The sequence below is a fragment of the Phyllosticta citribraziliensis genome (assembly GCF_038025025.1).
Source record: "Phyllosticta citribraziliensis strain CPC 17464 chromosome Unknown J3D65scaffold_2, whole genome shotgun sequence".
Taxonomy (NCBI): Eukaryota; Fungi; Ascomycota; class Dothideomycetes; order Botryosphaeriales; family Phyllostictaceae; genus Phyllosticta; species Phyllosticta citribraziliensis.
Window position 1 is genome coordinate 1,422,125 of NW_027117339.1, and position 19,320 is coordinate 1,441,444.

Below are 19,320 nucleotides of genomic sequence, written 5' to 3' on the forward strand. Positions count from 1 at the left end.
TGGGCCTGCCTTTGGACCCGTGAGCATGCAAGGTGAGTTTTCAGGTGCGATTTCTCAAGTTTGATCATGTAGGCTCGCACCACGTGTTCTTGAAGTCGAGCTGCTGTCACTGGTGCAAGTCTTGCTGGATTTGGCGCCTCATGGGCACGCAGAGCCTGCAGCGCTGCCGCTGCGGAGAGGTCGAATCTCCAAGGACTCCAAGAAAAGAGCGAAGCGCGGCGCTCACAGTCACCCAATGTGGGCGCTCCTTCCTACTCCGGGGCACCGCCTGCTTCTCGACGCGTCGCGTCACCCAACACCCTCTCCCCGCAACCGCACCACCGCACCACCACAGCTCTATTGCGCGCTCTTACCTCACGCCGCGCTCCTCCAAAGACTTCAGCATCCCCAGAGGCGACGCAACTTGTCGCCTCAGCTTCGCTCCCTCTGCTCAGCTTTGTCAAAAGCTCGCCGTCGAAGCGAAAACTGGTCGAGTTGCTGAGAGGTCTTGCAGACTCTCCAGAGTGAGCGCACAGAGCATCAAACCCGATCGTTGTCTTCTTCATCTTCACATCCATGAAAGCGGCACCCTGATTGAATACAACATGGATGAGCAAGAAGAGGGCGGCAGCGCGTCTCAAAGAAGCAACATTCCCCGGGCGGTTCTCGTCAGCAAAACCAAGGTGAGATGACCTGGAACCAGCGAGATGCAGCCTGGAGCAATCACTAAAGTTCTATCTCGAGATAAAGAACGAAGACAGTGACAACAATGCGCCCAACGACCAAGGAATCACCCCAGCAGTGAAAGTCTCAAGTCAGATTGGCCAAGGGCGTTCGGCAGTAAGCATGCCCCGCTACCAAATTGCCAGGGCCAAGCAACTTACAAGTCAAGCAGAAATTGCGCAATGGCGTATACCGTCAATACGTGGTGCTCGAATCGAGGGTGCCGTTCAGCATCCAGACAATGGTATCGTGCCGCCGCGCAAGTCCACAGACCATTTACTGACTTCGAATAGATGAACATCGACGAAGGCCCAATGGCTGGATACGAAGCGATCATCGTCAAACCCTCCAAGACCTTCCGATTTCTGGAGCTTCCTCGCGAACTTCGAGACAGAATTCTCTTGCTTGCTTTGCTTGTGCCTGAGGCCCGGGTCCAACATCGCCAGACCAGGACCGTCGACTATGTAAACAGCGGCTTCGGTAACGGCTTTAAAACTGTCAAGATCTTCTCTCACACAACGATTTGCACACCTGGTCTACTCCTCGTATGTCATCAAGTCCACGCAGAGTCTCTTCCCATCATGTACGGTAAGACTATGTTCGAGATTCGATCTGCACGCAGACTTGAAGAGTTTGTGGAGAAGATTGGCCACAACGCCAGATTCGTCAAGACTATGTCTATCACGGGATCAAGTCTCACGGGATCAAGTATCGACGACTTGTATGGAAAAGCAGACCTCCTTTCGAAACTGGTATACTTAAACCGCCTCAATCTCATCCACCGCCATGAGACTTGTGAGTCTTTTAACAGTCCCATCGCCATTGCAGAAGAGTTTTATAATATTGCCACAAGCTGGATTCACGAAGTCGGGATCATAAAAGGCAACAGATACGCTGCAGTGGATGTCATAAAGTTCCAGGATTGTTCTTCTGCATGGAATGCAGATTTCCGCGCCCAGTTGAAATTCTACATCGAGAAACGGCCCAGCGCGTTCCGTTTTCTTCAGTTACCCCGGACTGTGCGTCTGAGCATATATGAGCTCGCCATGACCGACCAGTCAGACTACGCAATCGAAGAGATCCCAGGGATGGAGAGCGAGCCACAGCCTGGAGGAATAATCGCCTTCCATCAAACAAGAGTCAGGGAGCATGGTGCTCGAGTGGTCGACCGCGTACACCCTGGAATGATCTACAGATCAAATGCCGTAACCCCGGGTCTTCTACAAGTCAACAGATCGGTTCACAATGAGTCTTTGCCCATTCTTTACTCAAGAAATACGTTTTCCTTTTCCTTCATCACATTACTTGACGACGCCGGAATCCGCACAATGCTGGAGACATTTTTCAACCAGATTGGAGCTTCAGTAGCATACATCAAGCGGTTAGCTGTGGCAAGGCTCATTCCGGAGTGGAGAATCCCGCCAACTCTTATCCACCTCGAAAAGCTCTACATGCCAATGACAGAGGGCTATTGGACAAAGAAAAAGAATCCAATCATTGCTGCCAGAGATTTCTATACTCGAGAACGTCTGTGGATAGAAGGAGTCGCCTCTTTTCGTGGCGACAGGATGGCCGTGCTGAATATCATTTCCCCAACGACGGGTCATGATATGAACTTGGTTTCGGCAGAACACCGCACATGGGAACCGAAATTCCGCGCAGAGCTGCGAAGGCTCTTGCTCCTCAACTGAATCAAAAAGTGCTGCGTCTGCGTGGAGGACAAGCACTTGCTCGGTTGCACACTTGCTCAGGAACACTGAATCTCAACTTGAGGGAGTTTCAGTCATGGATTAACGCTTTCTTAGTGCGTCTATTGCAGTCTCATGCACGACCAACTCCGCCATCGAAGAAGAGGGCGGATTGGCGCACTGGGCCTTCGCTTTCCAGTTGACTTCTGAACATTGCGAGGGACAAGTGACCGGTACGATTTGCATTTGATACTTTTGCAGTATACGAAAGCAAATGATGTCAATGAGTGTTTGCTTTCATTTTAAAATGAAGCCCGCGGAGACGAAAGGTCCTGTCAACTGTCAGGTGTGCAAGAGTGCTGTGGCTTACTGTTGGCAAGAAACTGACAATAGACAAATGAGGGGTACTACCCGATAATCAGTTGATTTCGTGGAGTCCACTTTGCAAGCATCGTACAGAGCTCGAGAGCCATTGTGAACATGTATTGCGCTTGGCCGGAGAGACACACCAGAAGCACTACATCCAAAAGTGAAGACTGAAAGAGCGCGTCAACACCAGTTCATCGAATGAGGGCGATTCAAACATGCATTTGGTCTTTCAAAAAACATACGACATGCTCTGTGGTGTTGAGGGGCCAGGAGCAGGGACCAATTAAGCTATGTTTGGCTTACTTCCGGATGGGCCCGGGAGGCCAGGATTGACGGTCCATGTGCCTTGCGATTTAGTTCAAGTTGACTCGGTGCACAGCAAACAGGACTGCTTGAGATGGGCTAGGTGTACGCACCATACCAGAATCTGAACAGGAGCAAATTCACTTGATCTCCAACCTCTATCCTCTGTGGCTGAATCATGCCGTTCCGTGGCTCGCGTGCCAAACGCCCTGTCTGCGGACCAAGTATTAAGTCCAGCAATAAATCTGACAGTCACTGCGTAGTCCTTCCAGCAGATGCAGATCTCATGCCTAAAAATGAGGTGGCATCAGTCGATTTGCTCTCAGTCTCACGCAATGAGCTCGCGGTTGGACTTTTACGCACCTGTTACGAGAACAAGCCAGCTAACTCTTAGCCAGAACACCCAGGGCAATTCGAGGACTTATACGCTCAGACTGGACCTGTCTTCGGCCCATCCGTTTGACGTTTCTCATCTCTCGCGAATTGTAAGCAACAGGCATCATTCGGGACGTTGACTGATTATTTGGTGGGAACAGATTCAAACTGGAGAACAGGTCGGCCAATACGCTCTTGTCATCAAAACATGGCATGACTTGGCCGGCTTTTGGAGGCTTCCTCACGAGATCAAGCAAATAAACTTGCGCTACGTCATGACCAACGCTTCCCCTGTTCATATCAGGGGGCGTGGATACAGGATCTACTCTCCCCGTGCACAACTGCGGTACCCGGAAACAACAAACCCATACGGAGCCGCAAAATTTAAAGCGCTTAAGCTGAACGAAACACTTACTCCGGGGCTCCTGACCGCTGGGAAACAGCTGAGCAGCGAGGCAGTGGAAGCTTTGTGCGGCGGAAACGTCTTTTCGACGACAAGTTCAAACCTACCGATGTTCCTCTCAACAATTGGCGACATGGCTTGCGAGTCTCTTCATCGATTGCAGATTGAAGTGGAAATAGCCAAGGATTGGAAGCTGAGTGGGCTGTCTTGTCTGTCCAAATTGCCTCGCCTGAGAGAACTGCTGCTCAGTTTCGCGAGAGTCGGGGGCAAATACGTCCAGCTCTTTGCCGCCAAGCTCTTCTTTGAACAAACACGGGAGTGGATAACCACGATTGGGGAAAGACGGCATGACAGGTTCGCTGCAGCAAACACCATCAAAGCGACGTCAAGAAGAACGTGTCCACCATCCCAGGGCTTTATGCCTCCGTACGATCGAGAAAGTCGCGAGATGGTAATACGCGACGCTGGGTGTTCCAACTTTGACGGCGATTTGCGGAAATTCATTGATGAGCCGGGTCTGGCAGAGTCAGACGAGTTGTCTACTTGCTTCGCCACTCACAGGCTTCCCCAACAGTACAGTGGTCCGGAGTGGTCTAGGTGGAGAATTATTGAAGATGTCAGGGCCAGAGGAGTTTTTCTGGACGATCTTGTTGACGATCTTGGCAGCGATACCGTCAACATAGGGCCAGTCTACTGATGCATAATTCTACTCGCCCCAGATCCAACGAGGGCATTGAGATGAACATCAAGGCTCTCTTATGTACGTCGCCTCCAGCCAGACATGAGTTGTTTCGGCGTAAGACTCTTTTTAAGAAAAGACCCTTGGAGCACATCCAATTCAGTGGACTTGAGCAATAAAAGGTTAAATGGCGGGTGGATGAACCAGGGAGGCGTCTGGATGCTTCTTGGGCAGGAGAAATGGCGTTCGAAGGTTCGTACATCTGCAGCATGTGAAACTCCGCCGTCTCCAGCTCTTAAAGCTAAGGACAGCTCGAAAGCAGAGTGGTTGATGAGTTGAGAGTTGAGAGCATTCCGAGCCAAAGCAGGGATAGCGCATATAGGCGGTCCAATGGCCTTGGAGAAACCCAATTACGCCTTGCAAAGCTCTCGTCCCGGCCGCCTTCCTGGACTGTGCAGTGACTCACTAGCTGCACAGTTAAAAGTTGAACGCATAAGCCGAACGGGTTCACAGTGCTGGGGTCATCCATACAAAATATCTCCCATCCTGCCAACCACGTCCGACACATAAAATCCTCATGGGTGCCAGAACCGACTGTCTGTCGCGACAAGCCAGCCTCATTCACTGTGGAGTTTTCCAAAGCTTTCTCTCCGACACGCCACCCCCAGCCAAAAAGTAGTTCTCCATGGAGATCCCTCAGGACCAAAATGAAGCCGAAGAAGACATGAAGGACTTTTTCGTGGGCTTCCTCGGAAACTTCAGCGACAAAAGCGTAGGCATGGTGGTGCGGTTTGACGGAGTGGTAAGCGATCCGGCTCCAATGTCATTGCAGCAAGGCTGATTGTCCAGAAAAGTCAGACCTCACGCTTCATGAGCGCAGGTGTGCTTCACAGGATCCAGAACGAGCAAACAGCCGAGGCCAATTGGTAGGTGCGCTGGACCAAATCTTGGAAGAGTGTCCTCGCAATACGAACAACCGCAAAGAATGGCTGGGAAATGCCATTGATAAAATATCTGTTGATCCAACGCCGTCATATGAGTCTCCGCTGTTGGTTCCCGGTCAGGACGGTCACTGTGAGACTGGACGCCACCGTCTTGAGCTTTCGCTGAAGTCTCGTTTCCCGCTTGAGCTTGTCGACATTGTGAGTTGGCGGCAATGCCATTGAATTTGGCTAATCCTCTTGCAGGGTCATGTCTGTCTCGGTCCCCGAATCGGACAGCATGTGATTTACCTCAAAATGCTCTATCAGTTTCCAAAGTTTCTGGATCTAGCACGAGAGCTGAGGGACATGGTTTACAAATATCTGATTGTTCACCACAATGAAATTTTCATCCCGCGAGACTGGAAGTTTTCCGAGAGACTTCATCTTACGATGGGGCTTCTCACAGTCAGCAAGCAAGTCCACGAAGAGTCCATCGAACTCATATACGGCGAAAATCAATTCCGTGTGTCCATTGGGAATTTTGGAAGATTTATGCAGAGGCTATGCAAGAACGCCCGTTGCAGCCTGAAACGCCTCGTTTTGGTCTGGGCTGAAGATGACCAAGTTGACAGGAACGATTTGAGTTGCCTGGACAACGAGCTTTGGAAGCTACCACAGCTGGCTCACCTTCGATTTGATTTCCGAATGTTTTCCTTTGAAGAGTTCTGCGCTGAAGTTGGCCTGGACTGTTTCTTTAAACATGCTCGAAGATGGTTTGTTGAAGTTGCGCGATCCAAGGGGGACAAGTTTGCGGCGTTAGAGCTGATTTCAGCTGACTTCGGGACTGCTCCCGGCGATGACAGTGAAGAAGAAGATGAGGAGGAAGGAGAAGATGAAGGCGAAGAGGAGGCGGCGGAAGAGGGGGAAGGGGGTGGAGAAGGGTCAGGAGACGGAGAAAGAGAAGCAGGAGAAGAAGAGAAGTCAAAGGAGGACCAAGCGAAGTTTCAAGAAGCCTTACGTCGATTCCTAGAGAACTTGGACTTTTCTCTCGAAAAAGGATTGGATGATGTCGCAGAAGATGACTCCAATCGCGTTGTGTAAGATGGGCTTCGACGGTAAAATTTGACACTGCCGGGCCGGTGGTAATGCTGGTTTTTGGTTTCAGTTGGAAGGGATATTTGGCGCCAGTACTCGTCATCACTGTCCTCTCGTTGATGGAGACGTGTTCCAGGGGCGTAAGGGAGGTTTTCTCGATGGCTTGAGGGTGTAGAATGTGTCTTGTACGAGGACGATCAAAGCTCAATTCGTGATGCATAGGACTGGCAAACCATGATGAACAGGAAGACTTGATGTGCCAAGATGAGAAGAAGAACAGAAGCAGTAACGGTGCGAGGTGAAGAGTTTAAATATGTTGTGGTGGTTTCGAGTTCGAAGAGCTGCGAACGGGAGAGGTGGGGAGAGCTTTGGCCAGGATTCTCCACGTCCGCGTCCGCCGTCGGAAAGTTGCTCCAAGCCCAGCCCAACCATTCAACTCACCTCAATTCGTGCACTTGCCCGCACAAGCTCTTTGACATTACAGTGAATATGGCAGAATCAACTGTGCCCCTGAGCCATGGCAATGGAGAGCATGACGCTCAGCTGCCCGACGCGCCCATGTCGCCGCAAGACGCGACCGCGACGAACGGCACCGCAGACAGCAGTATGGACATTGAGATGAAGGAAGAGCCCGTCGAAGTAGGCACAATAAACAACCCAATCTCTAATTCTGCAAGTTTCAATCAACTCACCAGCCCACAGGCAAACGTCGCGCCAGCAAACGTACCGCCGGCGCAAAACACCATCACAACCTCGACTTCTGACATACCAACTACCTCCCCGCCTCCAGCACAGTTTGCACAACAGCCACCGCCACCCCAGCAAGCAGCTGCTTCCTCGACCGCTTTACCAACTACAACGTCACCTCCGCCCGCACCAGCTGCGGCCGCAACAAGCCTACCAACGGCATCCACAAACTCCGCCTCCACGCCCACATCCACCGCGACCGCAATGCCCCCTCGCGACCAGCGCGCCGAAAGCGCCACGCGCACCGGCTCGCCGCGTCCCGGACAGCAACAGGCGCAGCAGCAGCTCCCGCGCGAGGCGCTCCCGCACGGCAGTCCCACGCGCGTGTATCTGAACAGCCATCTCACGCCATACTTGCTCGAGGGAATGAAGAAGGTTGCGGTGCTTGAGTAAGTTGCTCGTCGGCTGCTTTACTCCAGTGCGGTGTAAAGATGAGGGTTTCGTGAGTGCTGACTTGTCGTCATATAGGCCTGAGAAGCCGCTCAAGTGGCTGTCGGATTTCCTGGCGGAGAAGAGCAAGGAGGTGGAGGGTACGGGCACTGGCAACGAAGCCAATTCGGGTTGAGATATACTTTTGGAGGGCGCAGTGGGACACATACGGGTCTATTATGATACCCTCCAAATTCATGTTGCATAGCGGCGGCGTTCAAAACGGTCAATTCAAGCTCCTGCGGTTTGGAAAACATCACATGCCCAGAACCAGAAACAATTGTAATTCGAGTCATCTCAATTGGTGGTCATGGATGACCCGGCCATAGGAGCCTCTAGGACACCACAATCTTTTTGCCCCACCAATGCTCATGGTCGCCGTTCACGCCAGAGGGTATTCCCTTCTTCATTTTTCCCATAATGTCCAGCCAGCTCCCATCTTTACGACAAAAACCCACACACGCGCCAACTCAACGACGTGCATGCGCTTACGAGACGAGGGTAGAGGCGGTGGCGCTCTCGTACCTCCAGGTGGGGGGAAGGACACCGACAGTCTTGTAGTAGCGGGAGAGACGGTGGATACGGGACTCGATCAGAATGAGGCGGAACTTGCCGTCCTTGTCCTTGCGGTTGGTGTTCAGGTGCTTGCGGACTTGGACAGCCTGCAGTAGAGTTAGAGAGCGAACGTCGGCGGTTTGGAGTTGGAAACGCGCACCTTCTTGATGAGCATGTACAGGTCCTCGGGGATCTCGGGAGCAAGGCCGTTGGACTTGAGGATGCGGAGGATCTTGTTACCGGTGACGACCTTGACCTGGGCAACACCGTGGGAGTCACGGAGGACAACACCAATCTAAAGAAGACCTGTAAGCTTGGGAATTTCGAATCCGGGGATGTCGTTGACGTACCTGGGAGGGGGTGGCGCCCTTCCTGGCGAGCTTGCAGATCTGGTCAACGACCTGAAGACTGAGTGTCAGCACTGGCCCTCGTCTCGGGAAACGATGCCATTCCAGAGTGACAGGCATATCGGAGCCCTGTCTGCAACAAAATCGGCAGCCTCGATGTTCTTGAGCCTCCAAGACGCAACACCAAGCCCATGTCGTGTTCCTTGCAATCGGCGGTTGGATGGTTGGCCAAATTCGCGAGCTTGGGCTGATGGGATGCGGGCTGCCAATATTGCGCGACAGAACCCCAGATGCCTTGTTCTCCAAAATGTCGAAATGTTCGTCTTACCTGCTCGGGGGTGGTCTTCAACCACGCAGGAACGCTCCTTCATGGTGTTAGCGGTGGTTTGCGTTGGTCGTGGCCGAAATCGAGCCGTTGTCAAAATTACCTGGAGTACGGGATAGCAGAGGACGAAATGCCCTTGCCCTACAAAATTCCCACGCCCGTCAGCACCGTTGTATCCGGGAGGTATGGCCGCTTGATTGATGGAGGGATCTCCGTACCTTGGAGTGAAGGCGACCCATTGTTGCGACTGTGAGGTGGTGATTCGGCTGTCGAGACTGTCGTGGCTGGAGAGCGAAGTTGGATGGAAGGTCGAGCAGATTGTCGTGGGCCGGCTCGCTTCTGGGCACGGACCACCACGCTGAGTTTTTACTTAATCCGCCGGGCGACAACTTCAACCCATCACCCTGGCCTCCTTCACCACCACCACCAACAATTTCCATCCACGCCTGCTTGGACGCTACATGCTGAGAATCTATGCCCCGTTCTCTGTGTCAGAAGCGCAGCCAGGGACTCGGTGGTGGGATGAGTTTCTCTCGCGAATGCTAACCGCAGCCTGTGCCACAGGCATTTTCAAGGTACGTTTCTTCTTGGCTCCTCTTCACCATCCCCTTTGTGATGAGCAAACATCCGTTAAAAAGTCAACTGGCACCTCTACTGCTAGGGGCTTGTAGTATCTTCCTGCGGGAAGAACTGCTTGCCTCGATGATCTTCAAGGACTTCTGAAATTCCCCCCCTCCAATACACTACTCGACATGCAACATGTGTTTTGCGCATCTCGCTGACGAGTATCACTAGGCTTTTGCGAAGAGGAAGATGAAGGGTTCTCGAACCGTTACCATGGCTGCCGCAATGTCTCCCAACCACGATCGGGGGCGCTCTGTTCCTGGAGTTTGTTTTTCTTGTACTCATGTCCGGCTTGCACTGCAGAGGTTTTTCCTGGAGGCCTTGTACCGCTCGCCCATACTTTTAGTTTCAAAATGTTCACTGTTTCGTCTTAATCTTCCATTCCGCGCAAATTGGCGCAAGACATCGCTGCGAGACTGTCGGGGCTCAGCTCATGCGAATATCCGTCGGCTTCCCAGTCCGTGAAAACGCCTCACGAGGTGCAGTTGATTCGAGGCAATGAACAAAGTCGCCACGAATGGAGGAATGCACAGCACTTCGCAAAGCTTGGGTATGAGCGTGTGTGTCCACCCAGTATTCCAGGCCTTGTCAATACTAGGTGTTGCTAATGCGTGCCAGCTTCGATTTGACTTGCGCGTGACGAGGCAATTCACATTCCAAACTTCAGTGGACAACAGGCCAAAAAGAGGCAATCATGTTCTTGGAGTGACTGCATCGTGACAAGGTCTGCAAGTTACGGGAGCGCATTGAAAGCCGTATAGGCCAGCCGTCAGGGGTGGCCGGCCTGATGATGGCGGTAGTACAACCGCTTACTGGAGCTGCCAACGATTGCCCAGCCACCTAGGCCCACTCCGCCCAACACGCGGCTGAGGAAGAGGCAGCTGAACTATTGAGGAACATGGCTGTGCCCGATCCAACTACGTTCCCTCCAAGTCAATCGGAATTCTTGGTCCAACCATTGATCGTTGGATGGCGTGAGCAGTGATGCCAAAGTAAGCATCAGTTGGAGGGATCCGGATGTCATTCAAGACCGGGAATCCTACTTCTCCATGGCAGACTGACACGATGCAATAGGGAAGAAGACGATCCCAATGCGGAAGTCATTAATAAGGAGCCCGCGGCCTAGCCCGAGGAGCATGGCATAGTAGTCCTGTCCAGGAGACCGCTTGTTTCCTCCTGCACGAGAGGACGACATCACGTCGTCTCTAGGCCGTGGCACCGGGCGGGCACCACATAGGGGATGTGGTGTCCAGGTACCCTAGAACTGTGTGTGACAGCAAGATTAGGGGTACGGAGTCAGCGAGGTTTTGATGAAACAATCGGCCGACCAACCAAAAGTGGCGGAGCACAAGACACTGGTGGACGCGGTACGTCTTGTGTTGGTGTTGGCAAAGGTATTGGCAGCCGGCGGGGAGCGGGGTGATTGGCGGCGCGGGTAGCGGCTTTGATCGGTGCTCCGTGCCTGGCTAGGCCTGATGTGGTCGAATGCTCGCTGGGCGGCATATCAAATCACCACCACCTCCCCTTCCTTTCCCTTCTCTCTCCCCTCACGCAGTCGTTCGTTTCTCTATATCGCAGTCGCTCGCTCATTTACATCCCGCTGCGGCATCGCGCCGAAGTTATTCCGGCCCAGGCCTATCCTGCCGACATCTCCCATTTTGCGACACCTACATCTTCCCTCCTTCTTCTTCACCTTTTCAGTGTGCCTCTACCTTGCTGCGCGGTTTCTTCTTTCCGTTGACCGTCTCCTCACTCCTTTTCACCATTTCGGCGCTATGCGCTCACCCCTCTTACTCCTAGCGCCTTTTGCGCTGGTCCTCACTGCCAGGGCCATGCGCAATGGTTGCGAGGATGCCGTCAAAGATGAATCTGGAAACTACTACTGCGAGCCTGCTGTCGAGACGATCCGCTACGTCAACATTTCTGGATCCGGTACCTACCAGACGCCCTCCCTCATTGAGGGTGCGGGTACTTGCGTTGATTTTATCGACATTCCCTACGGAGGACCGCTTGCGCCGTACAATGAAGAGGTTCGCGCCCCTTTCCTCTCATTATGACCAATGTTGACTTTCTCTTCAGATTACCATCATTCTTCGTGGACCCCTCAAGCTGCGCCAGTTTGCAGCCTACAGCCTCAACATCAGCTGCCAACAGACCGGAAACAGCAAGCGACACGCCGACGCAGATGCGGACGCGGATGCGGATGCGGATTCGCACAAGCACCATCATCATCATCATCATGGCCACAAGCACCAGCACCTCCACGATGACGCGGAAAAGAAAAAGCGCGGTCTTGGCGACATCGTTTTTGCGGAAATCGACGGCGAATTGGTCTCGTGGATTAATACCTACGGCGGCCCCCCTGCGCCGGGCCCTCCTGTCAGCAGTGTCACCTCGACAACTGCCAGTCCCACCTCGTCCCCAGTCTCAAGCTCTAGCATTCCCTCATCCGTCCCCACGAAGTCTGAGCCCTCTGGTGACTGCGACGTTTGGGAGAGAATCTCTTACTACAATTCCGAAGAGAGGACTAAGGATGGTCTCACATTCTTGACTCATCCGTCGTATGCAAATGCGATTGCTTACGCTGGTTCGGACGGCAAGACAGCGGTCGACGAGCCAACCCTCTTCGACGGCGAGCTCGAGAATATGGAAGAGATGTTCATTCAGACTGACAAGTCTTGCTCGGAAGACATTGGCACGGAATGCCCTTACTACAAGGAGGGAGACAAAGCTTACCGTAAGTCTCACTTGAACTTTGCCCACACACTTTTGCTAATTTACGCAGACGGATACGGTGGTGTCAACAAGGCCTTCTTCTTCGAGTTCATGATGCCCGATACTGGCTCGCACGCCTCCGTCTCGGAAATGGAGAGCAAGTACGAAGCAGACAACATGCCCGCCATCTGGTCTCTGAACTCGAGGGTCATGACCAACCAGTATGGCTGCAATTGCCATTTGAGCGGTTGTGGCGAGATTGACTTTTTTGAGATTATGAATCCCGGCAATTACCGCATGAAGTCCACGATTCACGGCAAGACCGGCTTTAGCGGCGGCGATTCTCACTACATTCGGCGTCCCACTGACAGCTGGATGTCTGCCTGGGTTGTCTTCGACGGAGACAAGATGGTCCTCAGAGTAGTCGACCCCAACACCGAAGCCCCAGAAAGCTTGACGCCTGAGCTTCTCTCTTCGATCATCGGATCTGACGAGGAATTCGACATCAACATCGAAGGCAAGCTGGCCGTCTTCGAGGTTGCCTCGTGACCAATCAACGACTCCAACATGTCGGTTTTCTTTTTCTTTGTAATTATAGCTCGCATACCACAGGCAGCTGGAACACCGGAACGGCGCGCGTGGCTTTTCACCCGGTGGGCGATGCTGGCGTTTCAAAAGGCTCTGGTCACATTCTGAGCAGCGCAGGGGACGTCTGGCGCAAGGCTTGCAGTTTTGCCTTCAATTCACGACGACGATGAGCCGCATTCGAGGGATACCCAACAGCGGGTCTGACCAATCAGTCTTGCTTTTTCTTTCTTCTACTTTCGCGGGTAGGTACTGTAGAGCTGCGGTTGCAAATTCGGCTGGCTAGGATGTAGCTAGTTAGTTTTTGAGGGTGAACAAATTCGAGCATCAGGTTGCTATACGCTAGATGCCTTTTCGCGATGATGTCACGAGAGATGTGAGTCTGGAGTCGGTGGTGGTTAGCTGCAGACAGCACAACAGCCGAGGCACAGGCTTCCGGCCGCGAGCATCACGCGCCGGCCGAGTCCAGACAACGGAACGACGGTCAACGTCTGCGCGCACGCTCGGTGGCTCGCTCCAACCCGACATATATCTGTGCACGCGCAGCCCCAGGCGGTTCCCTGAACAGAAGGGATTCTCGAATTCTTCGCTGAATTTTGGCAGAGTTTATGGCGCAAACTCACTGACAGCTGGGCCGGGGTCCTGTCTCGTGCTCGCTTATTTGCCTAGGTAGGTCCGCGCCCGAGGTGGCCTTGACTACCGCCGGCACCTCCGCTCCGCCCTGCCCTACCAACGTCGTCTTTGACATCACCGCATCACCCACCGTGCGTCCCTCGTTCCACCTGCTCCATCTCCAACGCCTCTGTCGTAAAACGCATGTCAGCCGCGTCTGCTTGTCGTTGAGAGGACATGGCTTCCCCTCCGAAGCCGTGGGAAAGATCAGGACCCGGAGGCACTTCGACCGGTACGTTCCCGCCACCCACCCGCCTGTCTGCGGTGCGACGGCTCGCCGTTGACAACCACAACAAGAGCGGGGTCCAAAGGCATCCTTCTCTCGACTAACTTCGTCTCAGGCGCAGCGCCAACATCGATCGGCGTCACTGCCGCTACTGCTACTGCGAATGCCGCCTCGTCCTCTGAACCGCCGGCTCTGCCCTCGCGACCAAACTCCCTCGCTTCTTCCGTAAACCAAAACGCCTCCCTCCATTCTGGCATGAACATGAACGCGAATCGTCCGTACGGTTATGGTTCCTCGTACAGCTCCTACTCGTCGCCGTACTCGCGCATGGGCGGATACGGTGGCTACGGATCCATGGGCTCCATGGGCTCCATGGGTTCCATGTATGGCGGCGGCATGTACGGTGGAGGATATGGCGGATATGGCATGGGCGGTGGCATGGGAGGAGGTGGCATGTATGGGGGAATGGGAGGCATGCCCGGCGATCCAAACAACCCTCAGGGCCTGACCCAGTCCTTTAGCCAGAGCACCGCCGCGACGTTTCAAATGATTGAGAGCATCGTGGGCGCATTTGGCGGATTCGCGCAAATGTTGGAAAGCACATACATGGCGACACACTCGTCATTTTTCGGTACGTCATCTTTCCAGTTGTGGTTGCTCAGTCTTTGACCAAAGAACAGCCATGGTGTCCGTCGCCGAACAGTTCGGCAATCTTAGGCAGACCTTGGGATCCGTCCTGGGCATTTTCACGTTGATGCGGTGGTTCCGGACTGCCATCGCAAAGCTCACTGGTCGAGCTCCTCCCGCGTCGTCCAAGGAATTGACGCCATCCAACTTTGCATCTTTCACAGGTCGCAACCCTGACGGTTCTCCTGCGCCTGCGCGCCCATCCAAGAAGCCATTCATCATCTTTATGCTTGCCGTGTTCGGTCTGCCTTACCTCATGGGCAAGCTCATCAAAGCCATGGCGCGGTCTCAGGAGGAGGAAGAACGCCGCCGTCTTGAAGCCAACGGTCAGCTCGTAGGTCCCGAGGAGCAGCTTGACCCCAGCAAATGCGAGTTCTGTCGCGTCGTCTATGACTTTACTCCCGACACCAACGCCAGCGCCGTCCAAGGGGTGGACCTGTCCGTCAAGAAGGGCGATCTTGTTGCGATCATTAGCAAGACGGACCCGCTTGGGAACCCGTCCGAGTGGTGGCGCTGCCGTGCCAGGGACGGTCGCATGGGATATCTCCCAAGCCCGTATCTCGAACCGATTCAAAGGAAGATGCCGGCACAGATCCAGAGCGCAAGTCAGGCTGGGAGCCCGGTTCACAGTCGAGCGCAGACCATGACAAGCAGCGGGAGCGGGAGCCGCACGCAGACCATGACGTCGGCGACGTTAAACAAGGCCAACGAGGCCAAGGAGCAGGCCGTTCCGGTGGTGCAGGGCAAGGCCAACGATATCGGCATTGACAGTTTTCAAAAGGGCATGTTCCGTTCGTAAGAGGAGTCATGGCTACAGTTGACTGCCTGCTGGAGGACTAGAGCGTTGGTTTCATTACATGCCTTTCAAGGGGCTCATCTATTTCACTGCGTCTTCCTGGATTTGGGATGGGATCGGTGGCGTTGGGTGTAAAGCTGCGGATTATTCAGTGGGGTTGCGTCGTAGCTAAAACTTTTAACGGTCGTTTTTCTTTACGGCTAAGGATTCCATTCATTCAGGCATTGGGAGTGTTGTCATGGGACTGGTATCAAAATTTGACTTTGATTGGCCAAGCTGGGCACCTGGGATACAAGGAGAATGTTTGAGTGGTATGCGGGAGCGGTGGGTCGTGCGGAACTTTGGTGCAACGATTTCAGAGGAAAGTGGTAATGGATGATAGTGACCACCAGTCAGTTGTGGAGTGGAATACCTTAGAGGACAAGGGCACATGATAGCTGTACGGCACCAGGGAACAGCTCCGGCTGCATCCCCAGTGCACGGACCGCTCAGCCCTACTGGACGTCAAGCCCGGGCAGTGCGCATCTGCCGCACCTTAATTTAGCTTTGAGAGCTCCTCCCCCAGCTCCACTCCACACCAACCTTTGCTCTCCCACACGCCGTCGTCCTGAGAGCTGCCTTTCTGTCAGCTGCTCTCCGCTCCCGCGTGCACCTCTCCCTCCGCAGTTTCCTCGCACTTTGCTCAAGAATCCCGCCAGTCCCGGCCTCATCTGGGCTGACCTTTCGACTTGTCCATCCCAAGGCTCCCGGACCTTCCTCGCTTTCTCCCCTCGTGTTCGACACGCTCTTCCGCTCCGCACCGACATGATGCTTGCTTCCAAACGGCTTGCCAAGGTCAGTCGCCCTCTCTCCTCATCCTGCTGTCTCTCCCCTAACACCCAATCCAGGAGCTCACCAAAGTACGTCCACTTGCTCAACTTCCAGCGCGTTGCTGCCTACTACAATGCGAACCAAGCTTCAACGCTGCAACTACATGACCGACTCTCTTGCTTCCATATGAAGCCGTCGAGGGAAACAGACATACCAGCCACACAACACCAAGTTGCCGGCTCATGCCGCTGGAGTCTTGACCTGAGCTGACTTTCGAAATCGCGCAGATCCAAGAAGGTCTGCCCCCCGGCATCTCACTCGTCGAAGCAGAGAACTTTCAAGAATGGCTCATGGACATTGCCGTGCTGGATTCGAGCCACCCCATCTACGCCGGCCAGACCTATCGCCTCAAGTTCCGCTTCAGCAATCAATACCCCATCGGTAGGCCACGCTCTCTCTGCCCACACAAAGCCGACCCCCAAACCCGCAGACGCCGGGACGTGAAAGCTGACCGCAAGCCCTACGACCAACAGAAGCTCCCGAAGTCGTCTTCTCTCGTGTCCCCTCCCTCTCAATCGACATTCCGCTACACCCGCACATCTACAGCAACGGCATCATCTGCCTCGACCTGCTCGACAAGCAGGGCTGGTCGCCCGTGCACAACGTGCAGAGCGTGTGCATGAGCCTGCAGAGCATGCTGGCCGGCAACACGCTGGCCGAGCGGCCGCCCGGCGACGACGACTTTGTGCGCCGCAACACGCAGCGTCCGCGTGACATCAACTTCTACTTCCATGACGACAAGGTGTGAATGCTCGACGATCGAGTGTAAGGGGGATGGATATACAGAAGCATCGTTGTTCGAGATCTTTCAAAAAAACGGCTGGGCACGATGTGTGCGTGCTTGCGAGCGAGCGAGCGAGCGTCCTCAGCGGAAACTGGCCGAGCTGTGGTCGTGTCAAGATTATCAAACATTGGTTGGCGTTGGGCTGCTCTTATTTTGGTGGGCTTATATCTACCCCGGGGCAACAGACGACTTTGGACCCGGTTGAGAACTGGAAGCCGTGCGGGCTTAATCGCCAGAATAACTAGTACCTCACGAGGACTTGTAAGGGTAGCTTGTACTCGTAAGGGTAGCTTGTTTATTCTGTGCTCCTTTATTTCTGTTCTCGGCCACCCTCCCCCTCACCCCTTGTGTTCTCCTCCAGTTCAGATGTCTCATCTTTCTGTGTTAACTCTCGGCGCGGTGTATGGCTTTCATAGACTTATGAGAAGAATACTGTATTAAAGCACTGGTTTGCTTTCTCAGTTCATTATTCCTGCTCCTCTCCTTCCGCTTTTAATGACAGCTCTGCGTGGATGTGATCGCCGCCCCCGAAAGCTTCCATATCTTGCGTCTCGTCAGCGGTGTCATGTTGGAGTGTCGAGAAAAATAAGCAGACTCAAGCGACTGCAACGAGGAAAGATCGAAGAAGGGATTGCTCATTCATGATGATGGTATTGTGGAAATGCGAGGCCGAAAAGAAAGTGATCCAGGGCTACGGTAGTATCGAGAGGTGGAGATGCTGCAGCACCGCATATTGTGTGCTTGAATACAAACGCCCAACGAGCCCGATGCATATTCAAAGCATGCGTAAACTTGACATGGAGCGTTGAGCTCACGGACACAGAGAGAGGCTTTGTACTCAGCTTTTGAGCAATCACTCGCACATGGACATGCACTCCTGGCCCCTACTTGAGCAATTTCAACCATTACGTCGGCCAAACCCATTAACACTACCCTTTTCAGAACCATGCTGAGACGGGCCGATTACTTTCAAACGGACAATCACTCGTCACCCTCGTCCTCACCTGCTCTCGCGTCTCTCACGCGCCACCATTTACCAGTCAGCCTTCAACTCTAACAAAACCACATCATCACCATCATCTCCCTCCAAACTCCGTAACCATGTCACCATCTGCCTCAGCCCCAGCCCCAGCACCACCACAACAACAATCAGACATCGCAGCGCACAAGTCCGACATCCGCGCGCGAATCTGGCAGCAGCTCCGCGCCGTCGCATACCCAGACTCGCGCTTCGACTTCGACTTCTCCAGCTTCATCGCCGACTTCGCCGGGTCCGACGGCGCGACGGCGCGGCTGGCGGCGCTCCCCGCGTACCGCGACGCGAGCGTCGTCTTCATCGCGCCCGACAACTGCCTGGAGCAGCTGCGGCGCGACGCGCTGCGCGACGGCAAGACGGTGCTGGTGACGACGTACGGCATCAGGCGGGGGTTCTGGCTGCTGGACCCGCGCACCATGCCCGCTGCTGGGCTGAGCGTCGAGTACGCGGCGACGCTCGACGGCATGGAGCGCGCGGGGCGAGCCGTCGCGCTGTCGTCCGTCGCGCGGCTGCGCGTCGACCTGCTCGTCACGGGCACCGGCGCCATCAACACCGCCGGCGTGCGCTTCGGCAAGGGCCACGGCTACTTCGACCTGGAGTGGGCGCTGCTGTACAGCGTGGGCGCCGTGGACGCGGCGACGCCGGCCGTCGCGCTCGTGCACGACTGCCAGGTCGTGCCCGACGACGTGACGCTCGTCCCGGACGAGTTTGATACCGTTGTCGACTTTGTCGTTACGCCGTCGACGGTCGTCGAGGTGGAGGACCCACAGAAGCCCGTCGTCGGTATCCTGTGGGAGAGGTTGAGGGAGGGCATGGTGGAGGGGATTCCGCCGCTGCGAGAGTTGAGGGCGTTGATGGAGGAGCAGGGGTGCGAGACGAGTGTGGAGTTGAGAGGGCGCCGGTGAGGGCATGGACGACGGCCATCTTGTCTATCATGCCAGTAGGACGAAGAGCTAGGACTTCGATCGACGCAGCCAGAAAGAGTGATAAAAGAGTAACAAAAGCCCAGGAAAGATTATTGAAAAGGTAGACGGTCGAGAAATGCTGACCAGACAAATGCATCTGGCCGCCATCATTTGGCATTGCATAATTTTGGCAAGCTGCGGTATCTAGTTTGTACAGGAGACACGGGCATGGACCGTCCAAGAGCGCGCCCTCACGAATCACCATTCAACGTCAGGGATCAAAGGGCGCGTGGATGGAAGGTCACCCCGTCTGGATTGATTCTTCCTTACCGCCGTCATCATGAACTTGAGGACTTTTTTTTCTTTTTCATCGCCGTCTTCCGCTCTCCTCCTTGATGTGTGCTGGAACAAGGCAACAGGCCGAGGGCCGCCTGTCTTTGCCATGCGCATGTAAAACAGAAGCCGTCGAAAAGTCATTAC

At 54.3% G+C, this 19,320-nt stretch overlaps 9 protein-coding genes across 9 annotated transcripts; 8 read left to right on the top strand and 1 right to left on the bottom strand.

Moving 5' to 3' along the window:
• Window positions 1-584: 584 nt before the first annotated feature.
• J3D65DRAFT_664820 (uncharacterized protein) lies at window positions 585-2,393 on the top strand (the record flags this gene model as incomplete). The annotated part of the gene is made up of 4 exons (XM_066802777.1): window positions 585-662; window positions 712-819; window positions 875-946; window positions 996-2,393. The coding sequence occupies 4 exons, from the start codon at window positions 585-587 to the stop codon at window positions 2,391-2,393; spliced, it is 1,656 nt and encodes a 551-aa protein (XP_066658732.1).
• A 1,187-nt stretch (window positions 2,394-3,580) lies between these two features.
• Window positions 3,581-4,605, top strand: J3D65DRAFT_613804 (uncharacterized protein). Its single transcript, XM_066799150.1, has one exon. It carries the CDS (start codon window positions 3,713-3,715, stop codon window positions 4,535-4,537), a length of 825 nt encoding a protein of 274 aa, XP_066658733.1. The 5' UTR covers window positions 3,581-3,712; the 3' UTR covers window positions 4,538-4,605.
• A 397-nt stretch (window positions 4,606-5,002) lies between these two features.
• On the top strand, window positions 5,003-6,765 carry J3D65DRAFT_613811 (uncharacterized protein). The gene is made up of 3 exons (XM_066799151.1): window positions 5,003-5,321; window positions 5,374-5,661; window positions 5,707-6,765. Exons 1-3 carry the CDS (start codon window positions 5,205-5,207, stop codon window positions 6,541-6,543), a joined length of 1,242 nt encoding a protein of 413 aa, XP_066658734.1. The 5' UTR covers window positions 5,003-5,204; the 3' UTR covers window positions 6,544-6,765.
• Window positions 6,766-6,939: 174 nt separating this feature from the next.
• On the top strand, window positions 6,940-8,020 carry J3D65DRAFT_613812 (uncharacterized protein). The gene is made up of 3 exons (XM_066799152.1): window positions 6,940-7,176; window positions 7,240-7,673; window positions 7,753-8,020. The coding sequence occupies exons 1-3, from the start codon at window positions 7,027-7,029 to the stop codon at window positions 7,847-7,849; spliced, it is 681 nt and encodes a 226-aa protein (XP_066658735.1). The 5' UTR covers window positions 6,940-7,026; the 3' UTR covers window positions 7,850-8,020.
• On the bottom strand, window positions 7,925-9,264 carry J3D65DRAFT_613816 (40S ribosomal protein uS15). The gene is made up of 6 exons (XM_066799153.1): window positions 9,159-9,264; window positions 9,044-9,081; window positions 8,944-8,980; window positions 8,619-8,669; window positions 8,429-8,563; window positions 7,925-8,375 (listed from the first exon to the last, which is right to left on the bottom strand). The coding sequence occupies exons 1-6, from the start codon at window positions 9,177-9,179 to the stop codon at window positions 8,202-8,204; spliced, it is 456 nt and encodes a 151-aa protein (XP_066658736.1). The 5' UTR covers window positions 9,180-9,264; the 3' UTR covers window positions 7,925-8,201.
• Window positions 9,265-11,339: 2,075 nt separating this feature from the next.
• On the top strand, window positions 11,340-12,828 carry J3D65DRAFT_600194 (putative TOS1-like glycosyl hydrolase-domain-containing protein; the record flags this gene model as incomplete). The annotated part of the gene is made up of 3 exons (XM_066797955.1): window positions 11,340-11,594; window positions 11,644-12,301; window positions 12,350-12,828. 3 exons carry the CDS (start codon window positions 11,340-11,342, stop codon window positions 12,826-12,828), a joined length of 1,392 nt encoding a protein of 463 aa, XP_066658737.1.
• Window positions 12,829-13,585: 757 nt separating this feature from the next.
• Window positions 13,586-15,494, top strand: J3D65DRAFT_216042 (Peroxin 13, N-terminal region-domain-containing protein). Its single transcript, XM_066794538.1, has 3 exons — window positions 13,586-13,768; window positions 13,884-14,393; window positions 14,443-15,494. Exons 1-3 carry the CDS (start codon window positions 13,714-13,716, stop codon window positions 15,246-15,248), a joined length of 1,371 nt encoding a protein of 456 aa, XP_066658738.1. The 5' UTR covers window positions 13,586-13,713; the 3' UTR covers window positions 15,249-15,494.
• A 281-nt stretch (window positions 15,495-15,775) lies between these two features.
• J3D65DRAFT_216018 (ubiquitin-conjugating enzyme/RWD-like protein) lies at window positions 15,776-17,202 on the top strand. The gene is made up of 4 exons (XM_066794537.1): window positions 15,776-16,079; window positions 16,133-16,144; window positions 16,343-16,496; window positions 16,589-17,202. The coding sequence occupies exons 1-4, from the start codon at window positions 16,050-16,052 to the stop codon at window positions 16,861-16,863; spliced, it is 471 nt and encodes a 156-aa protein (XP_066658739.1). The 5' UTR covers window positions 15,776-16,049; the 3' UTR covers window positions 16,864-17,202.
• Window positions 17,203-17,995: 793 nt separating this feature from the next.
• On the top strand, window positions 17,996-19,079 carry J3D65DRAFT_674304 (5-formyltetrahydrofolate cyclo-ligase). Its single transcript, XM_066803545.1, has one exon. The coding sequence runs from the start codon at window positions 18,001-18,003 to the stop codon at window positions 18,838-18,840; it is 840 nt and encodes a 279-aa protein (XP_066658740.1). The 5' UTR covers window positions 17,996-18,000; the 3' UTR covers window positions 18,841-19,079.
• Window positions 19,080-19,320: the final 241 nt, after the last annotated feature.

Excerpts from the sequence above, each read along its gene's own strand:
- J3D65DRAFT_613804 (XM_066799150.1), top strand. The coding sequence starts at position 3,713 with ATGACCAACGCTTCCCCTGTTCATATCAGGGGGCGTGGATACAGGATC.
- J3D65DRAFT_613811 (XM_066799151.1), top strand. The coding sequence starts at position 5,205 with ATGGAGATCCCTCAGGACCAAAATGAAGCCGAAGAAGACATGAAGGAC. Across the intron at positions 5,322-5,373 it reads TGGTGCGGTTTGACGGAGTG|TCAGACCTCACGCTTCATGA; the intron begins GTAAGCGATCCG and ends TGTCCAGAAAAG. Across the intron at positions 5,662-5,706 it reads CGCTTGAGCTTGTCGACATT|GGTCATGTCTGTCTCGGTCC; the intron begins GTGAGTTGGCGG and ends ATCCTCTTGCAG.
- J3D65DRAFT_613812 (XM_066799152.1), top strand. The coding sequence starts at position 7,027 with ATGGCAGAATCAACTGTGCCCCTGAGCCATGGCAATGGAGAGCATGAC. Across the intron at positions 7,177-7,239 it reads TGAAGGAAGAGCCCGTCGAA|GCAAACGTCGCGCCAGCAAA; the intron begins GTAGGCACAATA and ends ACCAGCCCACAG. Across the intron at positions 7,674-7,752 it reads AAGAAGGTTGCGGTGCTTGA|GCCTGAGAAGCCGCTCAAGT; the intron begins GTAAGTTGCTCG and ends GTCGTCATATAG.
- J3D65DRAFT_613816 (XM_066799153.1), bottom strand. The coding sequence starts at position 9,179 with ATGGGTCGCCTTCACTCCAAG. Across the intron at positions 8,670-8,943 it reads TGAAGACCACCCCCGAGCAG|GTCGTTGACCAGATCTGCAA; the intron begins GTAAGACGAACA and ends CTCAGTCTTCAG. Across the intron at positions 8,564-8,618 it reads AGGGCGCCACCCCCTCCCAG|ATTGGTGTTGTCCTCCGTGA; the intron begins GTACGTCAACGA and ends GGTCTTCTTTAG.
- J3D65DRAFT_216042 (XM_066794538.1), top strand. The coding sequence starts at position 13,714 with ATGGCTTCCCCTCCGAAGCCGTGGGAAAGATCAGGACCCGGAGGCACT. Across the intron at positions 13,769-13,883 it reads ACCCGGAGGCACTTCGACCG|CGCCAACATCGATCGGCGTC; the intron begins GTACGTTCCCGC and ends TCTCAGGCGCAG. Across the intron at positions 14,394-14,442 it reads GACACACTCGTCATTTTTCG|CCATGGTGTCCGTCGCCGAA; the intron begins GTACGTCATCTT and ends ACCAAAGAACAG.
- J3D65DRAFT_216018 (XM_066794537.1), top strand. The coding sequence starts at position 16,050 with ATGATGCTTGCTTCCAAACGGCTTGCCAAG. Across the intron at positions 16,497-16,588 it reads CAGCAATCAATACCCCATCG|AAGCTCCCGAAGTCGTCTTC; the intron begins GTAGGCCACGCT and ends TACGACCAACAG.
- J3D65DRAFT_674304 (XM_066803545.1), top strand. The coding sequence starts at position 18,001 with ATGTCACCATCTGCCTCAGCCCCAGCCCCAGCACCACCACAACAACAA.